The 26,745-nt window shown below is 37.5% G+C and overlaps 3 protein-coding genes across 5 annotated transcripts; 2 read left to right on the forward strand and 1 right to left on the reverse strand.

Annotated features, from left to right (window-relative positions):
- The first annotated feature begins 381 nt into the window (after positions 1–381).
- Positions 382–26,534, forward strand: LOC141902030 (DNA polymerase subunit gamma-1-like). Of its 3 annotated transcripts, XM_074789661.1 has the most exons (23): positions 382–1,274; positions 1,698–1,893; positions 2,382–2,507; positions 3,121–3,338; positions 3,886–4,068; positions 4,848–5,034; positions 5,324–5,415; positions 5,540–5,782; positions 6,044–6,111; positions 6,468–6,601; positions 7,144–7,245; positions 7,337–7,494; positions 7,654–7,707; positions 8,067–8,184; positions 8,821–8,956; positions 9,636–9,742; positions 10,005–10,141; positions 10,412–10,450; positions 10,942–11,056; positions 11,387–11,638; positions 12,230–12,347; positions 12,794–12,873; positions 13,976–14,112. In XM_074789661.1, the coding sequence occupies exons 1-22, from the start codon at positions 679–681 to the stop codon at positions 12,847–12,849; spliced, it is 3,435 nt and encodes a 1,144-aa protein (XP_074645762.1). In that variant the 5' UTR covers positions 382–678; the 3' UTR covers positions 12,850–12,873; positions 13,976–14,112. The 3 variants fall into 3 exon arrangements, with proteins under 3 accessions (XP_074645762.1, XP_074645763.1, XP_074645764.1); XM_074789662.1 differs by lacking the exons at positions 12,794–12,873; positions 13,976–14,112 and adding an exon at positions 26,402–26,534; XM_074789663.1 differs by lacking the exons at positions 12,794–12,873; positions 13,976–14,112 and adding an exon at positions 12,517–12,674.
- LOC141902034 (cytochrome b5-like) lies at positions 14,190–20,648 on the forward strand. The gene is made up of 4 exons (XM_074789667.1): positions 14,190–14,313; positions 17,556–17,789; positions 18,642–18,770; positions 19,196–20,648. The coding sequence occupies exons 2-4, from the start codon at positions 17,616–17,618 to the stop codon at positions 19,217–19,219; spliced, it is 327 nt and encodes a 108-aa protein (XP_074645768.1). The 5' UTR covers positions 14,190–14,313; positions 17,556–17,615; the 3' UTR covers positions 19,220–20,648.
- Positions 21,489–26,723, reverse strand: LOC141902033 (metallophosphoesterase 1-like). Its single transcript, XM_074789666.1, has 8 exons — positions 26,446–26,723; positions 26,075–26,145; positions 25,396–25,537; positions 25,016–25,202; positions 24,758–24,826; positions 24,553–24,675; positions 23,904–24,053; positions 21,489–23,537 (listed from the first exon to the last, which is right to left on the reverse strand). Exons 1-8 carry the CDS (start codon positions 26,721–26,723, stop codon positions 23,379–23,381), a joined length of 1,179 nt encoding a protein of 392 aa, XP_074645767.1. The 3' UTR covers positions 21,489–23,378.
- Positions 26,724–26,745: the final 22 nt, after the last annotated feature.

Consider the following 26,745-nt stretch of genomic DNA (forward strand, 5'->3'; position numbering starts at 1 on the left):
TATTAAAACTAACTTTGAGATTAGGTTGTACTGAGGAGTCAAGCCTAAAGTTTCAGCATATATATAGAGGCATAGAACTATAACGGAACTTTGAGGTTGGTCGGGTTCGAACCGACGATATGGACTGGTTACCGGTCTCTATCTCCAATTTAGACTGGTCGCCTGTCCAATTCTGCGCTACCTGCATTCGCAGTCAGAATAGGAAAGGTTATAGAAGACCTCAGACGGCATACGAGGTATAAGCCCATCCGATTATAAAAAGCTTACCTACACCAACGATTAGTTAACTAACTAGTTCAAACGTTGTCAACATTTAAACTGAATAAAGATTGAATTGAATTGAACAGCGAATCCTCACGCGCCACTGCTGAATGATGATTGAATTGAATTTATTGACGAACTAAACTAAAAAGCGGGTAAAAAACTGAAATAGCCCTTTTTGATATGCTTTATTAGTTCACATTTCAGTAGAAAGGTTTTCTTTGTTCAATTGATGTAGATTTTATAGTTGTCACACCCTTGGACTGGAGAGGTGTTACAGTCCAAAAAAATAGAGTTTCGATTTTAACTTCCGGGTTCTGCGACTGCGAGCCGTCAAAACGCGCCAGAAATAAAACATGTTTTAAGTTTTAATTCGCTGGCCTGTTTTCTCCTCGCTGATATCAACCAGTGGCTGAAATGCACAAATCGATAAAACACTTTACGAAAATAACTGCGGCTAAAAATATATTCAGTCGTCCCGCCGTCGCCGCCGGTGTTCGGTGGAATTCCAACAACGATGGCGGATTAAAACCCGAAAATATAAATGAAGTCTACATTCAAATGCTGTCGTCGTCTTTGCATCGACAAGTTTTCGATCGCACGCGACAAATCGACGACGCGTCACCAAAGAATAATGGCCGCTCAAAGGACCTTCGAGAAATATTCGAGCACCTGAAAAAATGTGGTTTGAACCCGACGACGGACAGGACGACCGTTCCGGACGTCGATTTCAAACTTCCGCCGTTAAAACATCGAGATATCGACCGCCATTTTCGATCGTTAGCGACGCAACAAACAGAGACAGTTCGTAAACTCCTCGACGACGTGATGAATGGCGAACTACCCGCGCGACCCGATTCCTGGACGTTCGCGGCCGGATGGACGAAATACGAGGACGGAATCGCTCGTTCGATCCCCGCACCCGATTCCGACGCTCTGGTTTTCGATGTGGAAGTTTTGATGCCGGAAGGGAATTTTCCGACGATGGCGACTGCTGTCGGACCTGACGCCTGGTAATTAGACCCCACTTAAACCTAATCCAGATTTTTATCTTTAACCAGTGTGGCCACTGACCTGGAAAATTCAGGAATCAGAAAACTCCTTATATATCCTTTTATAAACTGGTGTTAACTTTAACCCGGGGGCTAACTCAATTCATTTTCAATTGAGTTAACCCCCGGGTTAAAGATAATACCAGTTTATGAAACTGGCAAGTTATACCAAAAATCAGACAATTCAGATTAAAGCTATTGACCACGTATTTCTTTATCAGTTTGTGATTCACTAAAAAATGAATGAATTGAAACATTTAAAAACCTTGAAATTTCTCTGATACAAATTTTGTGAAATCGCATTTAGGGCAATTTGTAAATGAGCAGACATTGGCCACTCTGATAACCAATATTAACCAGTATTTGTTACTTTTGGGGGTGTAGGTATTCCTGGTGCAGTTCGCGTGTCATTAAAGATCAGTTTAAATGGAACAAACAGCCGTCATTGAGTGACCTGATCCCCCTCGAGACCGACGTGAACTCTTCTAAACCTCTGACCGGCGCGTGGAGAGAGAAACTCATTATCGGACACAATGTCAGCTTCGATCGCAGTTTCATTAAAGAACAATATTTCATCAAGGTACGCACAGAAATAGATCAACGGTTTTAGGTTAAGACTTACTCTACCTCTTACTTCAAGATATCAGTTGAAATGAGCTCTTCTAACCTCAAATAATCTTCGGCTCTACTTTGATTGGTTTCACAAGTATCATAAAATTGTTAATTTTCCTGTTCAATGTTCACGGGTTTCATTTCCAACTACAATAAAAAACTGTTAAGCTTTCCGGACTTTTTCTTGAAATAATCAAAAGTGGTCAACAAGTTGTTGAATGATTTGAGTTAAACTTTGCTGTTAAATGATCAGCCTGTCCAAATGTTGGGCCACTCTTAAAAATCCGGAAAAAGTTTTCGATATCGAAGTAAAACACATTTTGAACCCTCAGTTCTAAAAGTGTAAGTTAGAATTTGGGTTATAATGAGTTCATTTTGATGCTTATTACTCTTGAGTCAAATCTGAGTCACAACTGTGAAACCAGGTCCCAATTGTAATTGAATTGTTGTTTCCAGGGCCCGAAAACTAGATTTCTCGATACGATGTCGATGCATATCGCTGTCGGTGGTTTCACCGGATCTCAGCGTGTCGTTTACGCCAAAGAGAAAAAAGAAAATAACGGAAACGGTCGAGATGTTCAGGTAAGATTATCGTTGCTGACCGAGTTGTTTAGGGTTGGGGTTAAGCATCTTGCGACGTCAGTCTCCGGGACCCAGTTCCACAGTTCTGTGTTAAGAATTGACTCGGAGTTATAACATTGAAAATGAACTAATCTTAACTGGGAGTTAACTCTTAACTCACAACTGTGGAACCGGGTCCAGGTTTGTATCGCCGCAACGGTAAGGGTATAAATCTGCAGCCCTCAGCCACTCCTTCACGCATTCATCATTGCACATGTGAAGTGTGGACGATCAGATTTTGAAAATGTGACGATAAAATGTCCTAATGTCTTGCGTTTATAGTTATACAGTTATCCCGGAACCTGCAACTCTTCAGATATTCACGGATAAAGTGTGAAGTTTGAAATTGTGCTGATAAAATGTCTGGTGTTTATAGTTCATTTAGAAATGTCTCAAGAAAAGTTCTGAACACATGTGAAGTGTGGACGATCAGTTTTTGAAAGTAGTCATAAGACAACGTTGCCATGAGTTCAGACTGAGGAAGCACAGTGTCCAGACTGCAGATTGATACCTGTGCCACTCTGAAGCTAAATCCGTCTGTCCCTAATAACTATAGTCCGTTCCACTGTTGTAGAGTTTATGGATGGAAAACGGTTCGATGAATAATTTAAACGACGTTTATCAACTTTACTGCGACGCCGAACCTCTCGATAAAATCACTCGCGACGTCTTCATCGACGGAACAATGGCCGACGTGCGAGAACGATTTCAAGAATTGATGAATTATTGCGCGAACGACGTCATAGCAACGCGAGCTGTACTCGTTAAATTGTGGCCGCAATTTCAAAGAAGGTGAATATTTCATTCAATTAAGCCTTGATTATCCACCTCGGGATTGTTTTCTTTTAGGTGGATAATCGAAGCAGGTGGATTATCGAGGGAATTGTCAATCGATAACTGAACATTATTTCAATTGAAAATGAACTGAATGTTTTTCCAAAATTTAGAGAGAAACCCTTACAGGGTCTATAGCCAGTCTCCAAACTGTCTCAAAGTTCGTACTTTTGAAAAGTATTAGTAAGGCCCTTGAAAATTGCATAATTTTCACAAAAATTTCATTACCGTATGCGCTTACTTTTGACATCCTGAATTAATTTTTTGGCCAATAACTAGTAGGCCTATATATTCATGCCTTTGGGCATCAATGAATTTGTGTTGCGGATTAAGATGAGGGCCGTGGTGGTCTTATGATGTCGCTTTTGCTCTTACAAAAGTGCTTACCTTTGCCTTAGCCTTCTCTCATGTGAACTCTGCCCCTAGTTTGAGTCCTATTATCTATTTCAAGCATAAAATCTTTAATCACTGAGGAATTTGTTGTTTATTTTCTCTCGACGGAAAGACTGCCTCACCCGGTGACGTTTGCCGGTATGTTAGAGATCGGGTCGGCGTATTTACCCGTCAACTATAACTGGACGCGGTACATCGCGAATTCAAACGCCACCTACGAAGATCTGGAACACGAAATGAAAACGGCTTTGATGACGTTAGCGGATGATTCGTGTCGAATGATGAACGATAAACAGTAAGATCTATTCAAATCGATGAACCCTTTCAGTTCATTTACACTTCAGTGCGGTGTATTGATTTTAGATAAAGAGTAAGATCTATTCAAATCGATTAACCATTTCAGTTCAGTTCATTTACACTTCAGTGCGGTGTATTGATTTTAGATAAACAGTAAGATCTATTTAAATCGATTAACCATTTCAGTTCAGTTCATTTACACTTCAGTGCGGTGTATTGATGAACGATAAACAGCAAGATCTACTCAAATCGATTAAACTTATCAAAAATTTCCACCATTCGATGAACATATTGAATTTAACCCTTTCAGTGCACCTACACTGCAGTGCGGTGTATATATTAGCTGAATTGGTGATGGACTTTGCTAGTACACAGCGGTGTGGTGGATTGAGCTAATTAGTAATGATTACTAATTAAAAGCAGCACCTGTTAAACTGTTAATATTAGTAACTAATGATACACCGCACCGTGGTGTTGATGCACTGATGCTGTATGTTCGTTATTTGACACACTGAAGTGGATTTTTTAAATTTCCAAATCATCTCTAGCACTTTCAGGTATTAATTAGTCAGCACTAAAAGGGTTAACCTAGGGTTCTACCAAGCATCTGAGTAAACTATGTTCATTGGCTTTACATGGTACTAAGAAAACAGAAAAAAATAAAATTTCGTTTTACATATTTGATTTAAAATCATCGATTGATGAACTAGATTTGATTGGGCTAGGTGAAGTATTCCGGAATACTGTGACAGTGTATGAATGATCTTGATTTTAAAGGTATGAAAATGATATTTGGATGCATGATATGAATTGGGAGAAGAAAACGTTAAAACTGAAGAAAGAAGTGAAAAAAACCAAAGCGAAAATCAAAGAGGAAGCTTTGATGGATAAGAAAGTAAAAGTCATAAAATCCGATCCTACGTTATTAGGCTATCCTCCAGATGATGAAAATATCGAAACTGAAGTAAGTATCCTGTTTCGATGTGTAATTTTATAGATTGTATCCTTATTGAAATTGGATTCTTACAAATCTGGGAATTCTGGATCTATTTTTCAAAAAATCAGAAATTTGAACTTGTACTCCTTGGAGACTTGTGGCTCAAGGAACCTCTTGATAAGAAACAGCTCCCACTGAGGATATCTGATGATTCAATCAGGGAACTATTGGTTGAGGGCCTGGGAAAAATCTGATTTTGGATTCCCTGATCTGTAAGAGCCCTGATCCTGAACCTTGTCAATTCTTGTTTCTGCAGAACACAGAAACTTCATCAGAAAGAATTAACAAGATTCTCCGTACGGCTGACCGTCTGCCCAAAGTTGTTACTCACATGCCAGGATATCCTGCGTAAGTTTTACATCTTTTAAAACACTTCTTGTACTTACAAAAGACAAAAAACATTGATTCTGATTCGGGCTATTTCAGTTCTTTTTATGAGAAATAATTTGCTTTTTTCTGTCCAATTTTTCAGTTGGTACCGAGATCTTTGCTATAAAATGTCGGATCCAGAATGGGCGCCGGGACCGAGTAAAATCAGCACCAGAGTACGCGTGACCCCGAAGCTATTGCGTCTAACGTGGGACGGCTATCCGTTGTATTACGACCCGAATTTAAAACTCGGATGGGGTTACGTGGTTCCCGGTAAAAAGGAGAAAGACTGGCATCAGCTGCCAGAAGAAATTCGCAATGAGATGGAACTGGATTTTCCCTTGAAGTAAGTTTAATAGTAACATTGTCTTGTGACTGCTGAAGCCACGTCACTCAGCAGGAGCTAAATTCTAGTTGCCCACCCACACAGTAAAATACTGGATCAACAATATTTTAACATTTATCAGACCAAACTTGGACTATAGGAAATTGAACTAAAGCCTAATTGCGACACAGACAATCTTCTATCAACTTCTCTTCCGCTTAGAAATCTTTATGATATTGTAATCTGTAAAATATATGCCTGTTATTTTTGTGTTTATTCTAGAGAATTGTACGCTTTCTGTCAGGATCGTTTAGATAGAATACTAGAAACGAATGACATCAATGAAATGAGTAAGTTTTGTTTAAAAAATATCATTGATTTTGTTATAGCGAATTGAATTTTAAAGTTCCAGTTGCGCAGTTCTTGGATAGTCATGACTCCTTGAGTTGAGATTATTTTATTTCCGAGTAGTTGACTGAATATAAAGAGTGAAATCTATGGAACAGGGTTCAGTAAGATAGAAAACTCTTAAAAGCGTCAATTTTCGAAATTTCTTGCGTGCAGACTTTTGAGAAGAATTTGTAAGAATTAATTGAAAGCTTGAAGTATCTTTTAGTTCTTTAATGGCTCAGTTTCAACTGTACAAATGGATAAATGACTGACGCCCTTGATTCAAAAGCAATGCGTTTGTTTGAATATTTTGTAGGTCAGCACGCGGTCGATGATATGATCAAGAAGTTCGATCGATTCAGCTTGATGGTGATCGGTGAAGACGTCATTCAGGAATTCTGGAGGAAAATGGAGAAAATGAAAACTAATAAGAAACCGATGCAACTCGAGGTAAATTGCATCAGAGGTTATGATACAAATATACTCTCAAACCATGGTAATCCTGGGCACGAACAACCGACTGTTAATTGATGAGACTTTGTTTTTCTGCGATATTTCGCTTAATTTTGGGGATACATACCTCATTGACATGACCCCAAATACCTGGATCGCCGGTTGTGAACCATTGGCCACCAGAATAGGTTAATTTGTTAAGTAAATACAGGACTAATATCTAGCTATCGTTCTTGGTAACCCGTAAGATCATCTGGTATTCGGACTACAAGGCCTGTAGACCGATCTTAATCTGGAATTGCCTAATTATGCCGGTATTTGGAAATTGCTGTAATATTCTCCAGAATATGTTAAGATGAAACCATTGACTATAAAATGATTTGTTCGTTTCTGAGTCCGTGGTGAAACTTAACTTATTTTCTCATAATACTCACTTGCAAGGAAGTTGAGTTTTTGAAAAATTGCTTCAAAAGACCTGTCACAAAAACCTCCGTCAAGATTATCAATATTTCATCATTATCTTAAATTTGTTTTGTTAGCGCTCGTCAGTCAAGGATACAACGGCTCCGAGTTTCCATGACGGAACTCCGTGGATCGTGAAAGGTTTGAAAGGATGTTGGTTCTTCAAAATTCCTCATAAGGTACAGAATTTTCAAATCCAGTTGAGTCCGAGCTGGCCGAGCGTAATTTCAAAATGCTTTTCGAATTTTGTATTTTACTTGTAATTTTCAGGACGGAGGTGATAAGAATGTCGGTAATCCTCTGTCGAAGGATTACATGAATAAAGTGGAAGATCGTACTCTGCAGGCGTGTTCGGGACCGTACGCAGACCGCGTTCTGCAACTCGGTAAAATGTGTTCGTACTGGAAGAATAACATGGAACGAATTGAGTAAGTCAGTCTCACGGAGTTTGGCAGAGTTCATAAAATCGGAAATTCATTTCCATAATAATCGGTTATGATTTGACTCCCTGGTTTAAAACATGAACTGGTTTTAAACTGATTTTGACTCTTCCGCTGATTTGTTGCATTAATTTAATTTTCTATTAGAGGCCAGATGACTCTTTGGTTAAAGAAGAAAGACATGCCGCCTGCTGTTATCAAGTAAGAAGTCGGTTTTGACTGACATATTTTACTGCCGACTTTTGAATTATCTCATAGTTTCAGTTATGCAACCATTACTACTACAAGTTATCTCGTAGTTTCTGTTCGACCATCATTGCCACTCTTAAGTTATCTCATAGTTCTGGCACACAGGAATGACCCAGTTTCTGATTGGCTGGTGATGTGAAGAAACTTCATTCTCAATGCTTGTTAGTCAATCATTTGAATATACTCATATGAACAATGGTTGATAATGTAATAGCTCTACTACCAACTACACGATAATGACTGGGAAGAAATGCAGCAGAAGCGGACATTGTTAAAATCTTAAAATGAGGTTTCGCGTGAATTTGTTTCAGTAATTCAGATTACGATGAAGACGGTCAGTACGGAGCTATAATACCCCGTGTGATCAGTGCGGGGACTATCACGCGTAGAGCTGTTGAACCGACCTGGCTGACTGCCAGCAATGCCTACGTAAGTTCGACAGAAATCCACTAGATTAGACAAATCAGTTGTAATGCGTAAAATCCCTTACTTAGAAGTGTGTTTCCTTGAGTTAGCAGTTTATTCAACCTTTCGACATCCTGATACAGGTAGTCACCCTCAGTATTATTAAGTATTATGACAAAATGATGAGGTGTTTATACTAAATAAAGAGACTAATTTAACCCTTTCAGTGCGTCTACACCGCGGCGCGGTGTATGAATCGGTGATGGATTTTGCTAGTACACCGCACTGCAGTGTATTGGTGTAATCAGTAATTAGTTTTTATCTCTCTTGAAAAATGGCAGCTCCTGTCAAACATCGTGAAATCTTAGTAACTACTCCGTGCCGCGGTGTAGACACACTTCAGTGGTATTCCCGTTATTCAACACACTAGGGTGGAATTTTTAAAAATTTTCAAATTATCTCCAGCACTATAGGGTATTAATTAGTCAGCACTGAAAGGGTTAAACGATGAGATGTGATATAATCGGCCAGTCTTGAGACTACAGATTGAACATTTGACATTCTTAACATTTTTAATTTACATTCCGTTACAATTAGAATATCATGAAGCTGAAATCTGTGCAAAGCTCGAAATATTTCAAAAACTTTTTTCTTCCGCAGACCGATAGAGTAGGCAGTGAATTAAAGGCTATGGTACAATGTCCACCCGGGTATCATTTTGTCGGCGCTGATGTTGATTCTCAGGAGTTGTGGATCGCTGCAATCCTCGGAGACGCACATTTTAAAGGCGTTCATGGTAAATGAAGAAACAAACATAAGCTGTGTTCACACTATGTTACTATGTGTAAGCTTATTTGGAATGGTTCTAAATTTAGTCTGTTCCAATTCAAAACAGACCAATTTAGACTGACTGAAAGGACCGATTCAGGTGCATTAAATTTTAGAACAGACCATTTCTCCTGTCTGTGAATAGAAACTTTGCTTTAACTGTCTGCCAATCACGGTGTTGCATCTAGCTGGACCAGTGCTAACAGCTGATTCATAAACGCAGCATAATTAGAACAAACTAAGTAACGGTAGTGTAATTATGAGTCATTTCAGAGCAATTTGGAGCCTGCAATTTTGCTAAAAGTGTCCCACAAAATAATAAGATAAAATCCCACTATTTACAGATTAAAAGAATTTAAAAACCAGAATTTATTTATTCAATCAAAAATATATAAAAGACACGACGTTTCGATCTCACCCTAGAGATCATCGTCAGGTGTGAGATTAAGATAAAAAACGGGGGTATGTATACAGAGGAGGACAGGTTAATTGAGTAAATTGGTGAGTGAGTAAATAATTAGTGTTTGGCAATGCATGAAGTCCCACAAAATGTTTCAAAGAAAATACCCTTGAATTGGATAAATGTCAATCAACAATCGAAGGATATTGATTATTTTGTCAGTTTTTCTTTAACATCTAATTTGAAGGTTGTACGGCTTTTGGATGGATGACTTTACAAGGCAAGAAAAGCAGTGGAACCGATCTTCATAGTAAAATAGCATCGACATTAGGAATAAGTAGAGACCACGCTAAAGTACGTTTAACATCTGCCCTCATAGATTCAGAAACATTTGATTCTGAACTAAAGTTAAATGATATTATCTGAACTATGCCAAAAGTTCAATTAAAGATTTATCTTAACTACGGGTTAAAACTGGATAGGTTTGGAAGACAATTGAGGACGCTTATGTGAAATTAGGGCACTTTCTGTATCCAAGAAGACGCTAGCGCCACAAGCGTGAAGCCAATGCGAGGGTCTGAAAATCAGTTTTGAACTGTGCGTTATTATATTTTAGATATTCAACTACAGCAGGATTTACGGAGCCGGTCAGAGATTCGCCAAACAACTACTGATGAGGTTTAATCATAAGATGACACCGTTTGAGGCCGAAAAAAAAGCGAAACTTCTTTATAAAACGACTAAAGGGAACAGGTAGATATTATTGAGTAGATTCGTGCAAACCAGTGCATAATTTCTAATTCCTGAAATTGTGTCTTGATCTATCGGTTTCTCTGCGGTCTCAGTTTCCTGGTGGCGGCTGGGTTTCTTGGTCAATGGTTCTTCTCTGGCCTTTTCTCCTTCAATAGACTTTAAAGAATCATCAAACCGTCAAAAGATGGCAGTACCCTGGGTGTATTTCCCCTTTTACCTATTTCAACAGAATTGCGATTAACTTATTTCCGGATTGTGTTTGACTTTCAGAATTGCGGGTAAAAAGATCGCGGCGTGGAAAGATGGAATGTAAGATTTATCAATAATCGTTTATTCACACATCATCGTCGGGTTGAGTTTCATATATGTGCGGACGAAATAATCCCTGGGTTCATTTTGAAATCTGTCAGTTATTACCATGGTTCTTACTTGTTACCTATGGTGGTTGTCATCATCATTTAAGATATACCTCTATCGGTAACTTGGAATTTATGAAAACTGTCTTGGGTTGAGGATTTATCCCTTGGGATAACTTTGATACCCAGTCTACAAAAGGTTGGGGATTATGCCTAGGCATAGCTTTGATACCCAGTGTATCGAAGATTAAGTATTTATTCATGGGGACAACTTTGATACCAAGTCTATAAAAGGTTAAGTATTCATCCCAAGGGGTTAACTTTGATACCTAGTCTATAAAAGGTTGAGGATTTATCCCTATGGATAACTTCGATACCCAGTGTATAGAACTGGACCCGGGTGCTGGAATGACGTGATGATGATTTATTTGTGTATTTATTTAGAGAATCAGCCACGTTTAACATGCTGGAGACTATAGCTACCAGTGAAGAACCTACAACTCCTGTGTTAGGATGTAAAATCAGTAAAGCTCTAAAACCGGATGTGGTTTTCGACAACGTAAGACATTTATTATAGAAACCTTATATTCACCGGATCTGTGTTAATTTAGATCGACGTTTGTTCGTGGAGAAGTCTTAACAAGTTACGGGCATTCACAAGGCTGGCCTATGCATGGCTTAATCATCAATTGTGGGGGAGGGGTGTATCATTATTATGGGAAATTAGTTGAGATTGCTAGATTGTGCGTAAAATTAAACAGTGTCCATCTATGTCTTACATATTTGACTGGGTTAATTGATCGGATTCTTAGCAGATCAAGTCAAGAAAAACGTGTATTGCAGGGAAAGAAATCATGAAGCCAACGTATTTTTGAATTTCGTATTTTAGTTTATGACGAGTCGAGTGAATTGGGTCGTACAGAGTTCGGCGGTTGATTATTTACACCTGATGCTCGTCTGCATGCGCTGGTTGTTCGAGGAATACGACATCGACGGACGATTCTGTATCAGTATCCACGACGAGGTGCGATACCTCGTCAAATCGGGCGATCGTTACCGCGCGGCGATGGCTCTTCAGATCACGAATCTGCTCACCCGATGTTTGTTCGCTAAGAAACTAGGAATGAACGATCTTCCGCAGGTGAATAGATATATCGCGCTCGCAAAAATTATGTATTCAAATCGTAGAGCTGAGTTTACTGCACCGGGACCCAGTTCCACAGTTGTGTGTTAAGATTTGACTCGGAATTAACTCATTGGAAATGAAATAATCTTAACTCATAACTGTGGAACTGGGTCCTGAAAGTTCACACACAGGGGTCAGATGGATGTGAAAAATGGATGTCTCATGTGCAAAGAAGCTATGAAAAAAATGTGAAAAATCCGCGAGTCTTGAAAATTGTGAAAAATTAAATTAAAATGTCTGGTTGAAATATTTCGATCCTCTTCTTATACTATATACAGAATCCTTAATGGAGCCGGGTCCTGCAAAAGTAGCATAGATTTTATTTTATTACTAGTCTTTTAAAATCTTAGTGAATTCATGAATTCGAATAATGTTATTGGTGTTTTATAACATAGATTTTATTTTATCAGTCTTTTAAAATCTTAGTGAATTCATGAATTCGAATAATGTTATTGGTGTTTTATAACATAGATTTTATTTTATTATTAGTCTTTTAAAATCTTAGTGAATTCATGAATGATGTTATTGGTGTTTTTATATTTTCAGTCGGTCGCGTTTTTCAGCGCTGTTGATATCGATACGTGTTTGAGGAAAGAGGTTCATTTGACGTGTCAAACCCCGTCGAACCCTCACGGATTAGAACGAGGATACGCAATACCTCCAGGTACTAACGACTACAACTCTTTTTACCCGTAAATTTTAAACTACAGTCAAAGTCAGTTATAATGCCATCCAATTAAAACCATTGCTGGCTTAAGTTCAAGTTTATTTTCCGTATATATATATATATGATTGAGAAAATACAGAGTTTACAATATTTTTTTCTCAAAAAGAGTTTTTGCTCGAGTGATGATGTGAGTGAAGCCCGATGTTCCGTATACCTTCGACTGTTCTTATGGTGACAATTTTCTTCACTCGTAACCGGATGGCTTTCATTTACGAAAAGTCAATATTAGATGTAATCCAGCACTGAATTGCACCTGGTCCTGTTGTTTAGTTGACAAACTGGAAAAGGGCACCCAAAAGATTTTACCGATCTGTAAAAGTCTCACAAGTCCCTCTCGATCCACCCCTGATTTGTTACTGTTTGCGTCATTGTTTTTAACTCAGGAGAAGCGCTGGATATTCACGAATGTTTGAAGAAAACGAACAACGGCAAATTATAACGTTATCTTTCATCGAAACTCAATGTAAGTAAGAAGCTATTTTATATCATAATCTAGATAATGATTAGAATAATTATTATATATGTGTAAGCTTTGATGTCGAAGTATAACAACTTTTATGACACAATTAACAAGTTTTATGATGAATTAAACATGAAATGATTTTAAAGATAGATAGTTGAGATTAGAAAAAAAATAAATGTTACGAGGAACTTACGAAACAAAATGGAAAAGGGAGTAATTGGATTGAAGCCTTGGAAGTTTATCTCGTCTCGTTTATCTTGGATGTTTTATTCTCTTTCAATTTCAAAATACAAGTAGTTAATCTTCAATCTCAAGTTCTGAGACCATTGTTAGCCTCGAGACCAGTGCAATCACACTGATTTGACGTTTCAATATTTCCTGGCAATTGTATTGCGCTTATGTTTGTTTTACCTGTTAAAAGCTCTCAATTCACCGTTGTCAGCTGATCAAAACTAAGATAAAGTTCTCGGATTAAGAAATATTTCTTGCTGACCGCTGTGCACGCGTCGTGGCCCTTGAAATCAATGTCAAACTAAAGTCTGCTCGAAATTAGGGGAAAACTAGTGACGTTCAATATCCAATGCTCAATGTCAAACACATTAACCCCTCAAAATGCGCTGAATTTGACTTAGTTTTCAAGATTTTCTTGTGTGAACAATTTATGCGATTTAAACATTAGGCCTAAATCAAAGTTGAAATTTCCGTGAAAATAGTGAATAGAAATCTGAAAAAAAATTTTATTTTTTCATCAAAAATTTCACATGTGCTAGCATTTTACCTTCGTAACCAGCGTATGTGCGTCACATTTATGTGTTCCTCTTCGTTTAGGCGTATAGTAACTTCAGTCGGTAAGATTTGTTAAAAGTTGAAATCCCCTTGATCCCCTTGTCGCGAGTTTGCTCGATTGAGGCTCTTAACCTCTTATCCTCCTATGTAAAAAAACTTCATATTTTGAAAGTTTCATGTAAGAAAAATGTGGAAAAATCCAGGATTTTTGCGGTGAAAAAGTAAAGCATGACGATGTGAAAAATTCAGCATACTTGTCCCCGTTATGTTATAGGCAAACTGGCTTAAATTTTTTTTCTTCATTTTTCAAATATAGTGAATTCGAAGACAACTCCTGAAATATAGAATTATCTGAAACTGAATTGATGACTTAAACAAATCATTTGAAAGCTACTTAAACTGTCGTAGAAAATTCCTCGAAGAATTGATTTACCCTTGTTAAAAAGACCTTGAATTCTGTTCGTCTGTTGCCGTATGATTGACACATAGTTCCGGCCAATCAGCTACGAGTATAGCTCACACACCTCCATGTGATGTAAATGAAATCAGGTCATAAACAGAGGAGCACCGTATATAAATCAGATAAAACAACGACCAAATCAAAATCGAGTTCACTGACTGGTAAGGTGCTACCTGAATTACAGAAATAGCCAGGTAAGATAGACAACAATTGTAGCATTTAGAATCATTCATTTTCTTCTTTCTTAGATATTGCGCTTAGCTACGCTATTCTGACTTAAATGAGATAAAAAACCCGCTATCTACAGATTAAAAGAATTTAAAAACAGGAATTTATTTATTCGATTTAAAATATGTGGAAGACACGACGTTTCGATCTCGCCCTAGAGATCATCGTCAGGTGTATTCTATATATTTTAGATTGAATAAATAAATTCTTGTTTTTAAATTCTTTTAATCTGTAGATAGTGGGTTTTTATCTTATTATCCGTTCACCACGTTTGAGTGTGGTTATCGTTCTTTTCTGGCTTATTCTGAGAACTTTAAAAAGGATGTGTGTACATATAGGTTTGTGCAAGTGTGGGAAACTGGGTCTCGGATACAATTTCACGTTTCGGAATTAAGATTTAACTCTTTGAAAATTAATTTATTCTAACTCGCAACTTTGGAACTGACCTGTAGATAGAGGTTAGAGCTACTGTTAAATTTGACTCTTTAATTCTTCTTAAAAAGCTCGAGTCTGTCACTTGAGAAATCTTTGGACTTTGTGTAGACTAGATTTACTAATCGCTCGGGGAAAAAACGTGACAATCAAATGATAATGACTTGGGAAAAAAACTGGTCTCCTAAAAATTAGAATATTTGAAACTTGACATTAATTTCAGTGCTGATCACGAGTTGATGTTCGTTCACTAGGCCTAATCCAAATTGGAAACACTGAAACTAAAACCATCCAGGCTGATCATTGATCAATTCTTTCTTCAAAAAAGAATTTCATGGTTGTGCAATTTAGTCGAGTTTTTCTCTGAAAATCGGTTGAGTTTGATGAATTTAAATGATGCACTCAGTATCGAAGTGATTGCAGTTCCACAGTTGTGTGGGTTTAATTTGACTCTGGATCCAGTTCCGAAGTTGTGTGGGTTTAATTTGACTCTGGATCCAGTTCCACAGTTGTGTGGCTTTAATTTGACTCTGAATCCAGTTCCACAGTTGTGTGGGTTTAATTTGACTCTGGATCCAGTTCGACAGTTATGTGGGTTTATTTTTACTCTGAATCCAGTTGCACAATTGTGTGGCACTAATTTGAAATACGACAATAAATTCTGATGCAAAATTTCTTAAAATTCTGGCATTAGTTCAAGATTTGTTCGTATGATGGATTATTGAACGCAGTAAACACAGCTGTCGATTCTATACGAGAGCGTAGTACAATACAATAAAAAATCATAACATGAGTCACAAGTGTTCAATCTGTGACGGAACCTTGAAAAATACCGTACTTGGCTCCCAACCAGAATATTTGCAAAGTACTGATGATACGAATTGCCTTGGGGAAAACTGATCAATGAGTTGTGTTTAATTGTTTCTGATGCCGCTAAAACTGACCAGCCATAAGTCAAATTGACTTATTAAGTCGAATTTTGACTTATTATGTTGAATTTCGAGATAATAAGTCGAAATTGTGAAAAAAATATCTTGTAATGTCACCTAGGGGCTTCCGTAAATTATGGAATGTGCTCTGTCAAAAGGGAACCTATGTTTACGAGGAACAAAACAAAAATAGTAGAATTCAATTTTATTGATTATTTCCTAAAATGTAACAATATTTTGTCCACTCCCAACATCTTCAGTTGTTCGTAGGCCGACCTTTTATACCCGGCCCTGGCACACCTCAATTCTCAAAGCCAGTTCTACAGTGAATAGTTCATAATCAAATCATTTCCAAAGGTCTAATGTTCTACTAGAGTCTGAAATTACCTGAAAACTAGAACCTGGGAAGAGTCTTACATCTAAGCTACTGATTGTGAAGAGATGATTGTGAATGCAGTTCACACAGTCTGTCCTGCTGGAAGTGGATGTATTATCCACTGCTACGGCGATCTATGATCCAAGTCAGGTCAGGTTACCTGGAAATCGCAGAAAAGGCAGGGATTTTCATATTCTTTAGAAAAAGGTCTTAAGAAATATCCAGGGAATTTTCTAAAAATGCTTCGTGAGATTCAGGGAACTGTGTTGATAGTCAGTCGTAGATTGCGCGCATAAAATCAAACATTATCCTTCTATATTTTATACTTACTTTGACACTGTGTTAATTAATTGAATTCATAGCAGGTGAGGTTGAGTAAAACATTCACTCAGTCCTGTGGAACTGGTTGTTTCCACCATGTTTCCGCATAATGCTATGTCCACGGGTACACTGTGACATTGAAGCCGCGACCACGAACATTTTTGGAACAACTGTTCACAGTTCACAGGGTGCCAAATGAACCAGTGCCTGTTTGGCCCGGGCCATATTTAGCCCGCCCAAAAATGTCGGACCAGGCTGAAGACAAATTTTAGCACGTGTCAAATTATTGCAACTGGTTCCAGAAATGACTCACTTGCATTGTTTATTATCGAATGAGTGGATTGGGTGTGAGCGCACTTTCTCGGGCACAGGCCAAATTTGGTTCGGGCCTGATCCGTTCTAAATTTGGCCTGGGCCGAGTCATCTCCGTGTTTCACCCAGCGCCGGCAGTGTGGCTGTCTCCACAGTATATCTACGTTGCTCTACGATCCTGTGTAACCACCCACCCAGACACGTTCATTCAAATTCGCGTGACTTTTGCCGACAGAACTACTGTCGGCATTTTTGCCTGTGTTCAAACTGCGATATCTCAGCATATAAACAACCGATTTTGATGAATAAACTATCTACACTAACCTTATGACGTTTTGTGTTTGTTCATTATATTAGTTTGAGGATAAAACCGATTTTAGTACGATTAAATTTAAGATACAAAAATGATGCGCTGTTTAGCGATGAGACACGCATCGCTCAAGTGTCTTGTTGCTTACGAACTACAGTGTTACAATGCCTAGTTTCAAAGTGAAAAAATGGTGTCATTTTTGCTATTTCTGTATTTAAATCGCATCAAGCACGGAGTATGATGAAGGAACCTCCGAATGAACATAATAATAAGAAAACTGAATATGTGAGGTTTGTAATGATAGTTTATTTTTCACAATCGATTTGGTGAAACTGGATTTCTGGTGGTTTAAAGTCACAGTGATTTAAGAGTATCGAGAAAATGTCGTTCGTGTCTTAGTGTCTGTGGTACATCAGACACTAAGGTTCTTGGTGAACTCCGTGTAATCTCGGCTTAAGGTTTTTGATGAAGAATAGGCCTACAGCAGAAACCATTCGTGCTCAAATCTAGTTTTCACTTTCTCCGTAGAGATAAAAACCGGCAATTAACGCAAGATTAAACGAAGAGCTTCGACTACTGAAATACGAAATGGAAACTACGGTTGACGCGATTCGAGACGTTATTTCAACGAGATTGAGAGAGAAACAGGATTCGGAACTGCCGCAGTATACGGTGAGAGAGGTCGGTAAACATTGTAGCATGGATTCGTGTTGGATTATTGTGCACGATAAAGTTTACAACGTCACCGAGTTCGTATCGAAAGTAAGTTTCATCTACGACTACGCGCGTTTCGTTTGTTCGTTTTTAAACCCTTTGAAATAATTGCGCAATTATTAAGCGTTAGACAGCAGGGTCCAGTTCCACAGTTCTGGGCCCAGTTTCACAAAAAGGATTAAAGCCTAAATCGATTCAAGATAAACTGAATTAATGAAGAAATTAAATCGATTTAAGAGTTAAACCTTTTTGTGAAACTGGGCCCAGAGTTAAGATTTGACCCTGGGTTAAAACATTGAAAATTAACTAAGTTTAACTCAGAGTTAACTCTAACTCACAACTGTGGAACTGGGTCCTGGGGACAGATCGATGTGAAAATCTGTGAAAAATCAGGAAAATGCGTGAAAAATTTGAGAAAAATATTTTCGTCCACTTTTCATGCCATCGTCGATACCTTCTCAGAATTTATGCACAAGTTGAGTAAAGAGTTTAAGAAATTTCATCTTATTCCGTGCTGATTGACACAATTTCGGAGATATTTTATCTATTTAGAAATAAACGTTCAGTAGGGGCTTAGCGCTTGTCAAAAATCCGTAAGCGTAAAAAAACAATTGAAGAATGGCGTTCAAAAACTTGTCGGTTGAGGGTCCGTTTTTAGGCTTTGATGAATAAAATTTCCCTTATTTTACAATCACAAGCAAAGGAAACTTTGTCTGGAATTTTGAATACTTTCTCACTGAATTGTGGCCAATAATGTTGTCCACAATTTCTACATCCTAAGCTGTGAATAGTCGTAGCTTATTAAACGTTTTGACCTGCTGATTATAAGAAGGAGCTCACAATCAAATCAAAGAGCGTAAAAAAAGGACGAAATATATTTTTCCTTTCGAATATTTTTAGCATCCCGGTGGTGTGGAGATAATTCTGGAAAGTGCTGGATACGACGCGACGATCCCGTTCAAGTATAAAGGTCACTCGGATCACGCTTACGAGATGCTCGAAAAATACCTCATAGGAATCATAGTCGAGGTACGAAATTCATTCTGTCGGTCGGTTAGAATATTGCGGGCAAACTTTAAAATTCAGCCCGAGTTCGTTACGAATCTGAACCCGGTTCAACAGTTGTCTGTTTGAATTCGACACCAGAATCCAGAGTTCAACTCCAGAAATTCGAGAAATCAAAATCAAAATTTTTAAAAAGAATCTTTTAATCATTTCTCTTAACTGATGAAAGGGTCTATAAACTATCAGCCAGATTCTTTTGACTAAAAGAACACAGTCAAAACATTTGCAATATGTTTCACTGTGACCTTGTAGAGTTTTCTTTCCCTTTTGTGCGTGTATGAAAATGTGCAAATTTAATCGTGCATATTTTCATCTTTTTGTATAGAATCTTAACATGAAATGAATTTGAACTTGAAGTTCTAATCGGTTAGTTCAATTCTATATTTCAGAACGAACGCGTTGAGAAAGATTAGGCAGCAGAAGTTCAAAAAGAATTGCGTAATATCTCGACAAATCTCCACGAATGAAAATGAAGTATTGCACGTTGATCTCCACTGAAGAAACGAGTGTGTTTTGGTTTGTGTTCATCGACGTTCGTTGTAAAGGAATTGAGACTTTGCATTTTGTGTTTTTGTTTAACAGAAAGATTTCACATGAAAATGTTATTGAATTGTGCCGATTTTCTTACCATTGAAATAGGATGTATTTATATTTATTGCGTGCTTATAGCAGAATGACTTGGAAAATGAGCTTTAAAGCCCAGATTCGCTCTGATTGGTTTATTCCTGATGATATTTGTACTATATATGTTGTTTATATTTTGTAAATATTAGAAACTGAAAAGAATTAGGAGTAGAGGTGGTTTGAGTATCTGTAAGCTGGACCCGAATGAGGGGTTCTAATTTGATTCTCGAACTTTCGAAATAGGTCGTTTTTCGATGATTAAGATCTTGAGTCGGTCAAAAACAGGATACTTACAAGTAGTAACTGGAATTTCCAGGACCGCGGCGCTAGAATGTCAAGTATATAGTTAATGTAAACATTGTAGATATACGGATTTAGCAGATTAGAAGGTGTCTTTGAACCAGTGATTGATCTTATCGGAATACGAGTTAGGCAACGAGATATCTTTTGATATTTTTGATATGAATTGTGTGCTAATTATAGGTATAGTTATTATCATTACGTAATGATAGCTTGTTAGGGAGTGTGTAGATTATTTGAGTGATCAGCAGTGACGAACATTGGTTTCATGAGAATTGAGTAGCATCGATAACTAATGGTTCATGTTTATTCATTATTTGAGGTCTCTCGGTCTCTCATCATGCCCTGAGAGTTTATGGCTTTGAATCCAGTTGGCAGCGGAGTATTTCTTAGTTAAATGATCTTCCTGGCCTCTCTCCCTTGTAAGAGGGAATAATAAACCTTAAATCTGCTTATACTGCCCTGAGTGGAGCTCAGCGGGTTGCTTAGAATGCTTCGAGTGTTGTGAGATCAAAACAATAACGATATCTTTAGTTTTCAAGTACCGGTACCTGTTATTCCTGAAAGTGAACCGGCTTGTAAAATATATGTCGAATTATGAGTACTCACCGACCTATTTATCTAAATATTATCTAAGATTTATCGAAGAAAAGTTGATGTTATTTGATTTTCAGTTTTGAGTAAACACACTGAAGAGGGTCTTGTGATTTTCAAGGTTAACATGTTATTTAGTGGATTTCTATTGTCTTGTCGATTGTTGTACAGATTGATTAGGTCTGCCAGGAATAAATCATGGGATCGAGCCAGTTGTGTTTCCCACTTAATTATGTCTTGTAATTGATAAACGAATGTTTTTAATTAATCTAAATTTGTTACGATTATTTTGTATTGTTTATAACCTGTAGTTTTGGAAAAGTAAATATAATTGATTATAAGTGACTTTATTCAGGTTTTTGGAATTTTTTTTTTCCTTTTTGAAAGCAAATATGTCGGAGAAGATTTCTTCTACCGAATAAGGTCTGAGTAAAGGAAGATGTAGGTCGACCTGCGACATGACCGGTTGTAAATGGGACTAGTCCTTCGACTGTAATGCAATCATCAGCAACAGTGACTGACTAGTCTTTGTCAGTCAAGAGTTACTCATTGAAAATGAACTAATTAAAACAAGAGTTGGCTTAAACTCAAAACTATGGAATCGGATTCAGATGGTATCTATCACTGAAGATGGAATTTAGAAATTTTTATATCTGAAACTTGATGAACATCATCACTTCCATTTCAATCCATGCTTCACTGTCATCCACCAATGTCTCCTTTACGTACTTCAGTATTTTTAATTTTTTCCATCGACTCTTGATTTTAGAGTACATGTTTGCACCGAGTTGGGTAAAGATGGCATGAACAACAATTACCATATACAGGTCAATTGTTCATCTAAACGAAAGTTTTATTAAGACCTAACCAGGGTACTCATTACACTTCCCTGATCTAACCAACCATGGTTCAATTGCTCAAGAGGTCTTCAGCTGACGTAATTATTTATTTGCCAAATAGTACCTGGAGACTCGCTATACTTAACAACTGAAGATAATCAGGGGATTTACAAACTTGAGGGTCTATAGTGTAGATTACATGTCGGGACCGGCTGAGAGACCTTGATCCAATGACTTCTATACGCTTAAAATCCTCGACAGCTTCGCACAAACACCAAACAACAAATATTGTCTTTATTTATCTATATAAATTCATTTATTCCGATAAAGATTTTTTATTCCAAAACAGTTTTATAATTATGGCATTCATGTTTAAAGCTTCAGTGAGACATTCATTTAAGGTGCTAACTGTTTACATACAGGTTACACGTATATCGAAAAACGAAAATTCTTTCATTGAAATGAATGGCAGTACAGTGCATATAAGCGTGCTTTCTATTGAGGTAAAACATTGTCAACAGCCAGAGCCCCCATGTGGCCATTGCATACACTTAAATTTTTGAATAACATCAAAAAATGTCACACCACAGAAAAAGTCTATGGGTACAATGCTGCTTCAGTTGCTAAGGGTTTCAGCATGATAGCACCTCCTATACCCCAGTCATCATCACTACAAGGCAGATCCAGTGTTCCCAAATTGCCAAAAAACCTGAACAGTAAAAATTCAACATTTGATTCACAGACATTGGAAAACTGACCGATTCGACTAGCTACTGCAAAACTGAAATGGACGAGTTCAATTAGTCCTAAGTTCCTCATCTCAAGAGTCAATATGGAAATGGTCAGGACCCAGTGCCGCAGTTTTGAGTTAGAGTTAACTCAAGTTAAAGTTAGTTTATTTTCAATAATTAACTGTGGAACTGGACCCTGAACATCACTGCGTTTGCCTCACAGCCGATTGCCCAAGATTATCACTCCGGAATTCACTTGCTGCCATGGAGAAAATTCATTGGTCTTGCAAGATCTGCAGCAAGTGCGGTCTACTGTGCAGTTATCTTCAGAAAGGTATCGTACATTTCGATAATCGGGTATCATCAGTGACAAACAATGAGACTTCAACTTTGCACTGATACCTTAGTGTTATACAAGCCTGTATAACCCCATAAAATTGAGACTCAACGAAAAAAATCGTATGAACCAAACACCATTATTCAAAATATCAAATAAACAAATACATTTTAAAATCTACATCACAAAACCAATAATCAACTACATATATAATATAATATGGGTGGGTGCTACTTATATTTAATATCAGTCAAATTATTGCTTAACTCAAATGACGACGTTCTGGTAGGGAGTCGCTTTAAAAAATGTTCCCCAAAATGTTCCCACATGGTTCACCGGTTCCACAGTTGTGGGGCGACGTTTGACTCCCGAATAAAACAACTGGCGATAAACTTATTTCAAAATAAAAATACCAGAGTGGAACTTAACTGTGGGTCTTCAGCTGTAGTCAGATCTAATATTATTACCAGTATCAACTACGGTAAGTGGAGATTTTGCCTATTTGGTATTATTTCAATGAACGCTACTTCAAGATACTATACATGGAAATTCCAAATGGTAATTTTTCAAAGTTTAGGTTTGAGTAAGAAATTAGGGTTAGGATTCAGATTTAGGATAACACTTAAGGGTTAAGGATCAGGGTTAGGGCTACAGGGCCAAAAAATCTCTTTGAATAGGGTGGATTAGAGAAAAGTGACTCCATAATTGAATATTTCCATGAAATGCCTATATACCATTATTTTTGATGATTTGAAAAAGATTTCTTTGGTTATCCTTCAATACAATGAAAAATGGATTAGAAATCGATGTTTTAGTTCAACTGCCCATATTTGATCATCCTATTATGACCTATATCGGGTATTTACTACTAAAACTGACTGAGCTAGGCCACCCGACATCCTCTCCAGGTCACATAGACATTAAAACCGATGATCTAGTTAGTAGTAGAATGCTGCAAAATCCTAATTTTTCAGTTATTTCTCTCTGATACTATAAGTCCGATACTGAATGCCGGTGACCAATCAGAAAGAGCTATAGGCAAATTAACATTTACAGGAATAATACCATATCGGTAAAATATCCACTTCCTATGATCAAAGCCTTCACGAAGATGATTTTTGATTGTAGTTCACATCTTCTATTGACGTCAGTGAGATTTCTGCGGTTTTTTAAACAAAAGGCCCAATTTCGGTAAAACGAACCAACTGAATATCAAAATCATCCCGATCAAATAAGTCCATATCACAGTGTCTTCGCGCGGCAGGAAACATTTAGTGACTTCAAAATTATCACTGGTGACAGTTGCCTGAAAAAAGGAATTTAGATGCTCTTCATTTTCTTCTCTACGAAATAAACTTGAACTCATTCTTATTATATCTACATCAGAGCTGGAGAAAATTTGAAAATTCTAAAAAATTCCACCCTAGTGTGTTGAACAACGGGAATACCACTATAGTGCATCTATACTGTGGTGCGGTGTATCGTTAGTTACTAGTATTTCACTATGTTTGACACTTGCTGCCATTTTTCAATAGAGATAATTACTAATTACTAATTACATCAATACACCGCAGTGCGGTGTACTAGCAAAATCCATCACTGATTTATACACCGCACTGCGGTGTAGACGCACTGAAAGGGTTAAGAGGGTGTAAAATAATGATATTATTACCAGTAAAAATGCAGGCTGTATTTTATTTCTCCAGCTGTACGACGCTATAGTCCATTCAGGAATGATGTGATTGTTTACTCTGTGCGTTGAGAAGCACCCGTGATGAGTATGGCCGGACATCACGATTCTAGGATCCAACATTGTTAATAACTAAAAATAAAACAAAACTTACAACTCTGGAACTGGATCCAGATGCAAATTAAACCCAGACAACTGTGGAACTGGATTCAGAGTAAAATTCAACATAGACAAATTTTAGTGTTAGTTACATCATTTCATACCATCTGATTTAATATGGTACATGCTATGGTTTTTTGGGATCCTCAACTGAGCTAGAAAGGGTAACTGCTGACTGATGAACTTGGTCCAGAGTCAAATTAAACCCACACAACTGTGGGACTGAATTCAGAATCAAATTAAACCCACACATCTGTGGAACTGGATCCAGAGTTAAAGTAAACCCATTCAATTGTAGAACTGGGTGCATAGTCAAATTAAACCCACACAACTGTAGAACTGTATTCAGAGTTTATCAAACCCACGAAACTGTGGAACTAGATCCAGAGTCCAATTTTTACCCGCACAACTGTGGAACTGGATAAAAACTTAAATGAACAAGTTATGAAATACTAAGGTTGATTTTCGGTACCTTTTTCGTAGCATCTTTTGAAAGGCAATCCCATTTTGGTTTAAAAGGTATTGATTTTTCACTAGGTGGAGGTGCGTCTAAACCTGTGCAGTTATAATCTGAAGGTCGATATAATGGAAAATGCTGAAAACGAAACGGAATTCATGAAACCAGTTTTTACATCAACGCAAAGCGATTTAGTTTTAATGAATTAAGGTATAACTACCTGCAATAAAATAGGCCTTGTATACTGCATAGGTTTAAAACGGGAACATTCTCCTTCAGTGGAATGAATCTAAAATAGAGAAGTACAGTTCTATCAATAAAATCTACTGCCTACTTAGACTTTAAAAAAAATAAAAAAATAAAACCACAATCAAAGCAAAATTGTAAGAGGATTTTGACGTTTCAACTTTTCAACATTTTAGCTAGATAAAATCCTAGATACAGAATTTGTGAATCTTTCATTGAAATGACTACTTACTTTAGCACAGTTAAGTCTTTTATGTATTGCTAAAAGTTTTTCTTGAGCGTCTTTGCACAAGAAACAGCCGTCGTTTTCGAAAGCCATACTATTTACAAGAATGAACAGATTGCCTTCTATATCTAACATCCGCACAGACGGAGCACTGAACGACTCTTTAAATCGTTTATATTTGTGTCGAGTTGTGCTGAAATTAAAACCGTCTTCAATAAGTTCAAGTTCAAGGAGAGAAAAAATACAAACAACAAAATTTACAATTTTTCAACAAAGACGACCATGAAAAGAGCAAAAGAAAAGTAGCTTTTCGTGTGCGTCAACAAAGTTTGGCCATCGCTAAATTTCTTAGAGATCGAGAGAGAATAGACCGTATGCGCACTTACTCGTAATGAAAGCCGATATCGTGGTTGCCGGCGACGACGTGTAAAGTCGTCTGCTCACCGTGACGAAACATTCTGCCGAATCGTTCAACATGGTATTTAAATTCATCATCATCGCACCATTTACCCTCATCCAATACATCACCTGAAAATATCAAAAATTTAGTTCTTATTGAGGTCCTGTAGGGCCAGATTCTTGTTGAGGTCCTGTAGGGCCAGATTCTTATTGAGGTCTTGTAGGGCCAGATTCTAATTTGAGGTCTTTCAGGCCCAGATTCTTGTAAAGCCCTGTGGGCCCAGAGTTTGTTACATCATTTCATACCATCTGATTCAATATGGTACACGCTATCCTCTACTGAGCTAGAAAAGGTTACTGCTGATGAATGGGTCTAAATGAAATGATGGTACCACGTACTCAAATACTTGGTTGGATTGAATTATTGTTCGACAGATTATTTCATTGCATGAATTAGCTAGCAGGTCCAGTAGGCAGGTTTCGATTGGTCTATTTCGATTTTAGAATTATCTTCTGGCATGTATAACCTGATAGAAGCGGCCGGTAGCATTTGTAATCCGGAATTTACATTCCTAAACCAGAATAAGTTCAATTGAAACCTGCCTAAAAAAAATGTTTTTTTCAAATTTCAAACAGATTTGATTGAAGATGAATAACTCCGCATACCGAGTAGAAATACCGTATCCGGATTATGCAATAACATTGTCGACTGAAACGACCTTTCCATTTGCCATTCCCTAAAAAAAACAGAAATCATTCAAATAGTTACTTTAGCCTGTCTCCTAATCACAGTCAGGTAATTTTGTAAACCACAGTACAAATTGTTATCAGTTTATTTCTATAGCTGCCGGGTCTGTCATAGTAAGCTAGATGATGATTTTATAAAAAGTAATGTACAGGGTAGATAGGCGGATCGGGTCAACTTTACAGCTCAGCATCAAGGAGAAATCAGGTATCAATATCTTAACTCTCCTTTTTCTCATTTTTTTGCAGGTCCAAGCTTTACAACGTAACACTGGGAGTATTGAAATACACACCTGCGCAATTTATCAAACCAGTGGCCGCGTCTAAAACCCAACAGATGCGTATCAGCTAGGAACAGAATCCGCAGCGGTTTCGCAGAACCTTTCGGCATCATGACGTCGACATTTCCCAATTGTAATTCCGGCCACGAACATTGAAGCAAAACGACGTAGTAAATGAGGAACTCGCAGAAAAATACCAACAGCCCGATCGGAAGTAGTAATTTGAATAATTGACGCCACTGGCAACTGATCACCATAATGACGTAAAGCCTTCTCAACCAGCGTTTCATTAATCAGCAAATTCTCACGCCT

This window comes from Tubulanus polymorphus, chromosome 3, assembly GCF_964204645.1.
Source record: "Tubulanus polymorphus chromosome 3, tnTubPoly1.2, whole genome shotgun sequence".
Taxonomy (NCBI): Eukaryota; Metazoa; Nemertea; class Palaeonemertea; order Tubulaniformes; family Tubulanidae; genus Tubulanus; species Tubulanus polymorphus.

Excerpts from the sequence above, each read along its gene's own strand:
- LOC141902034 (XM_074789667.1), top strand. The coding sequence starts at position 17,616 with ATGGAAACTACGGTTGACGCGATTCGAGACGTTATTTCAACGAGATTG. Across the intron at positions 17,790-18,641 it reads TCACCGAGTTCGTATCGAAA|CATCCCGGTGGTGTGGAGAT; the intron begins GTAAGTTTCATC and ends GAATATTTTTAG. Across the intron at positions 18,771-19,195 it reads TCATAGGAATCATAGTCGAG|AACGAACGCGTTGAGAAAGA; the intron begins GTACGAAATTCA and ends TCTATATTTCAG.
- LOC141902033 (XM_074789666.1), bottom strand. The coding sequence starts at position 26,723 with ATGAAACGCTGGTTGAGAAGGCTTTACGTCATTATGGTGATCAGTTGC. Across the intron at positions 24,676-24,757 it reads CAAGGCCTATTTTATTGCAG|CATTTTCCATTATATCGACC; the intron begins GTAGTTATACCT and ends TTTCGTTTTCAG. Across the intron at positions 23,538-23,903 it reads TACAGCCTGCATTTTTACTG|GCAACTGTCACCAGTGATAA; the intron begins GTAATAATATCA and ends TCCTTTTTTCAG.
- LOC141902030 (XM_074789661.1), top strand. The coding sequence starts at position 679 with ATGCACAAATCGATAAAACACTTTACGAAAATAACTGCGGCTAAAAAT. Across the intron at positions 1,275-1,697 it reads GCTGTCGGACCTGACGCCTG|GTATTCCTGGTGCAGTTCGC; the intron begins GTAATTAGACCC and ends TTGGGGGTGTAG. Across the intron at positions 2,508-3,120 it reads GAAACGGTCGAGATGTTCAG|AGTTTATGGATGGAAAACGG; the intron begins GTAAGATTATCG and ends CCACTGTTGTAG.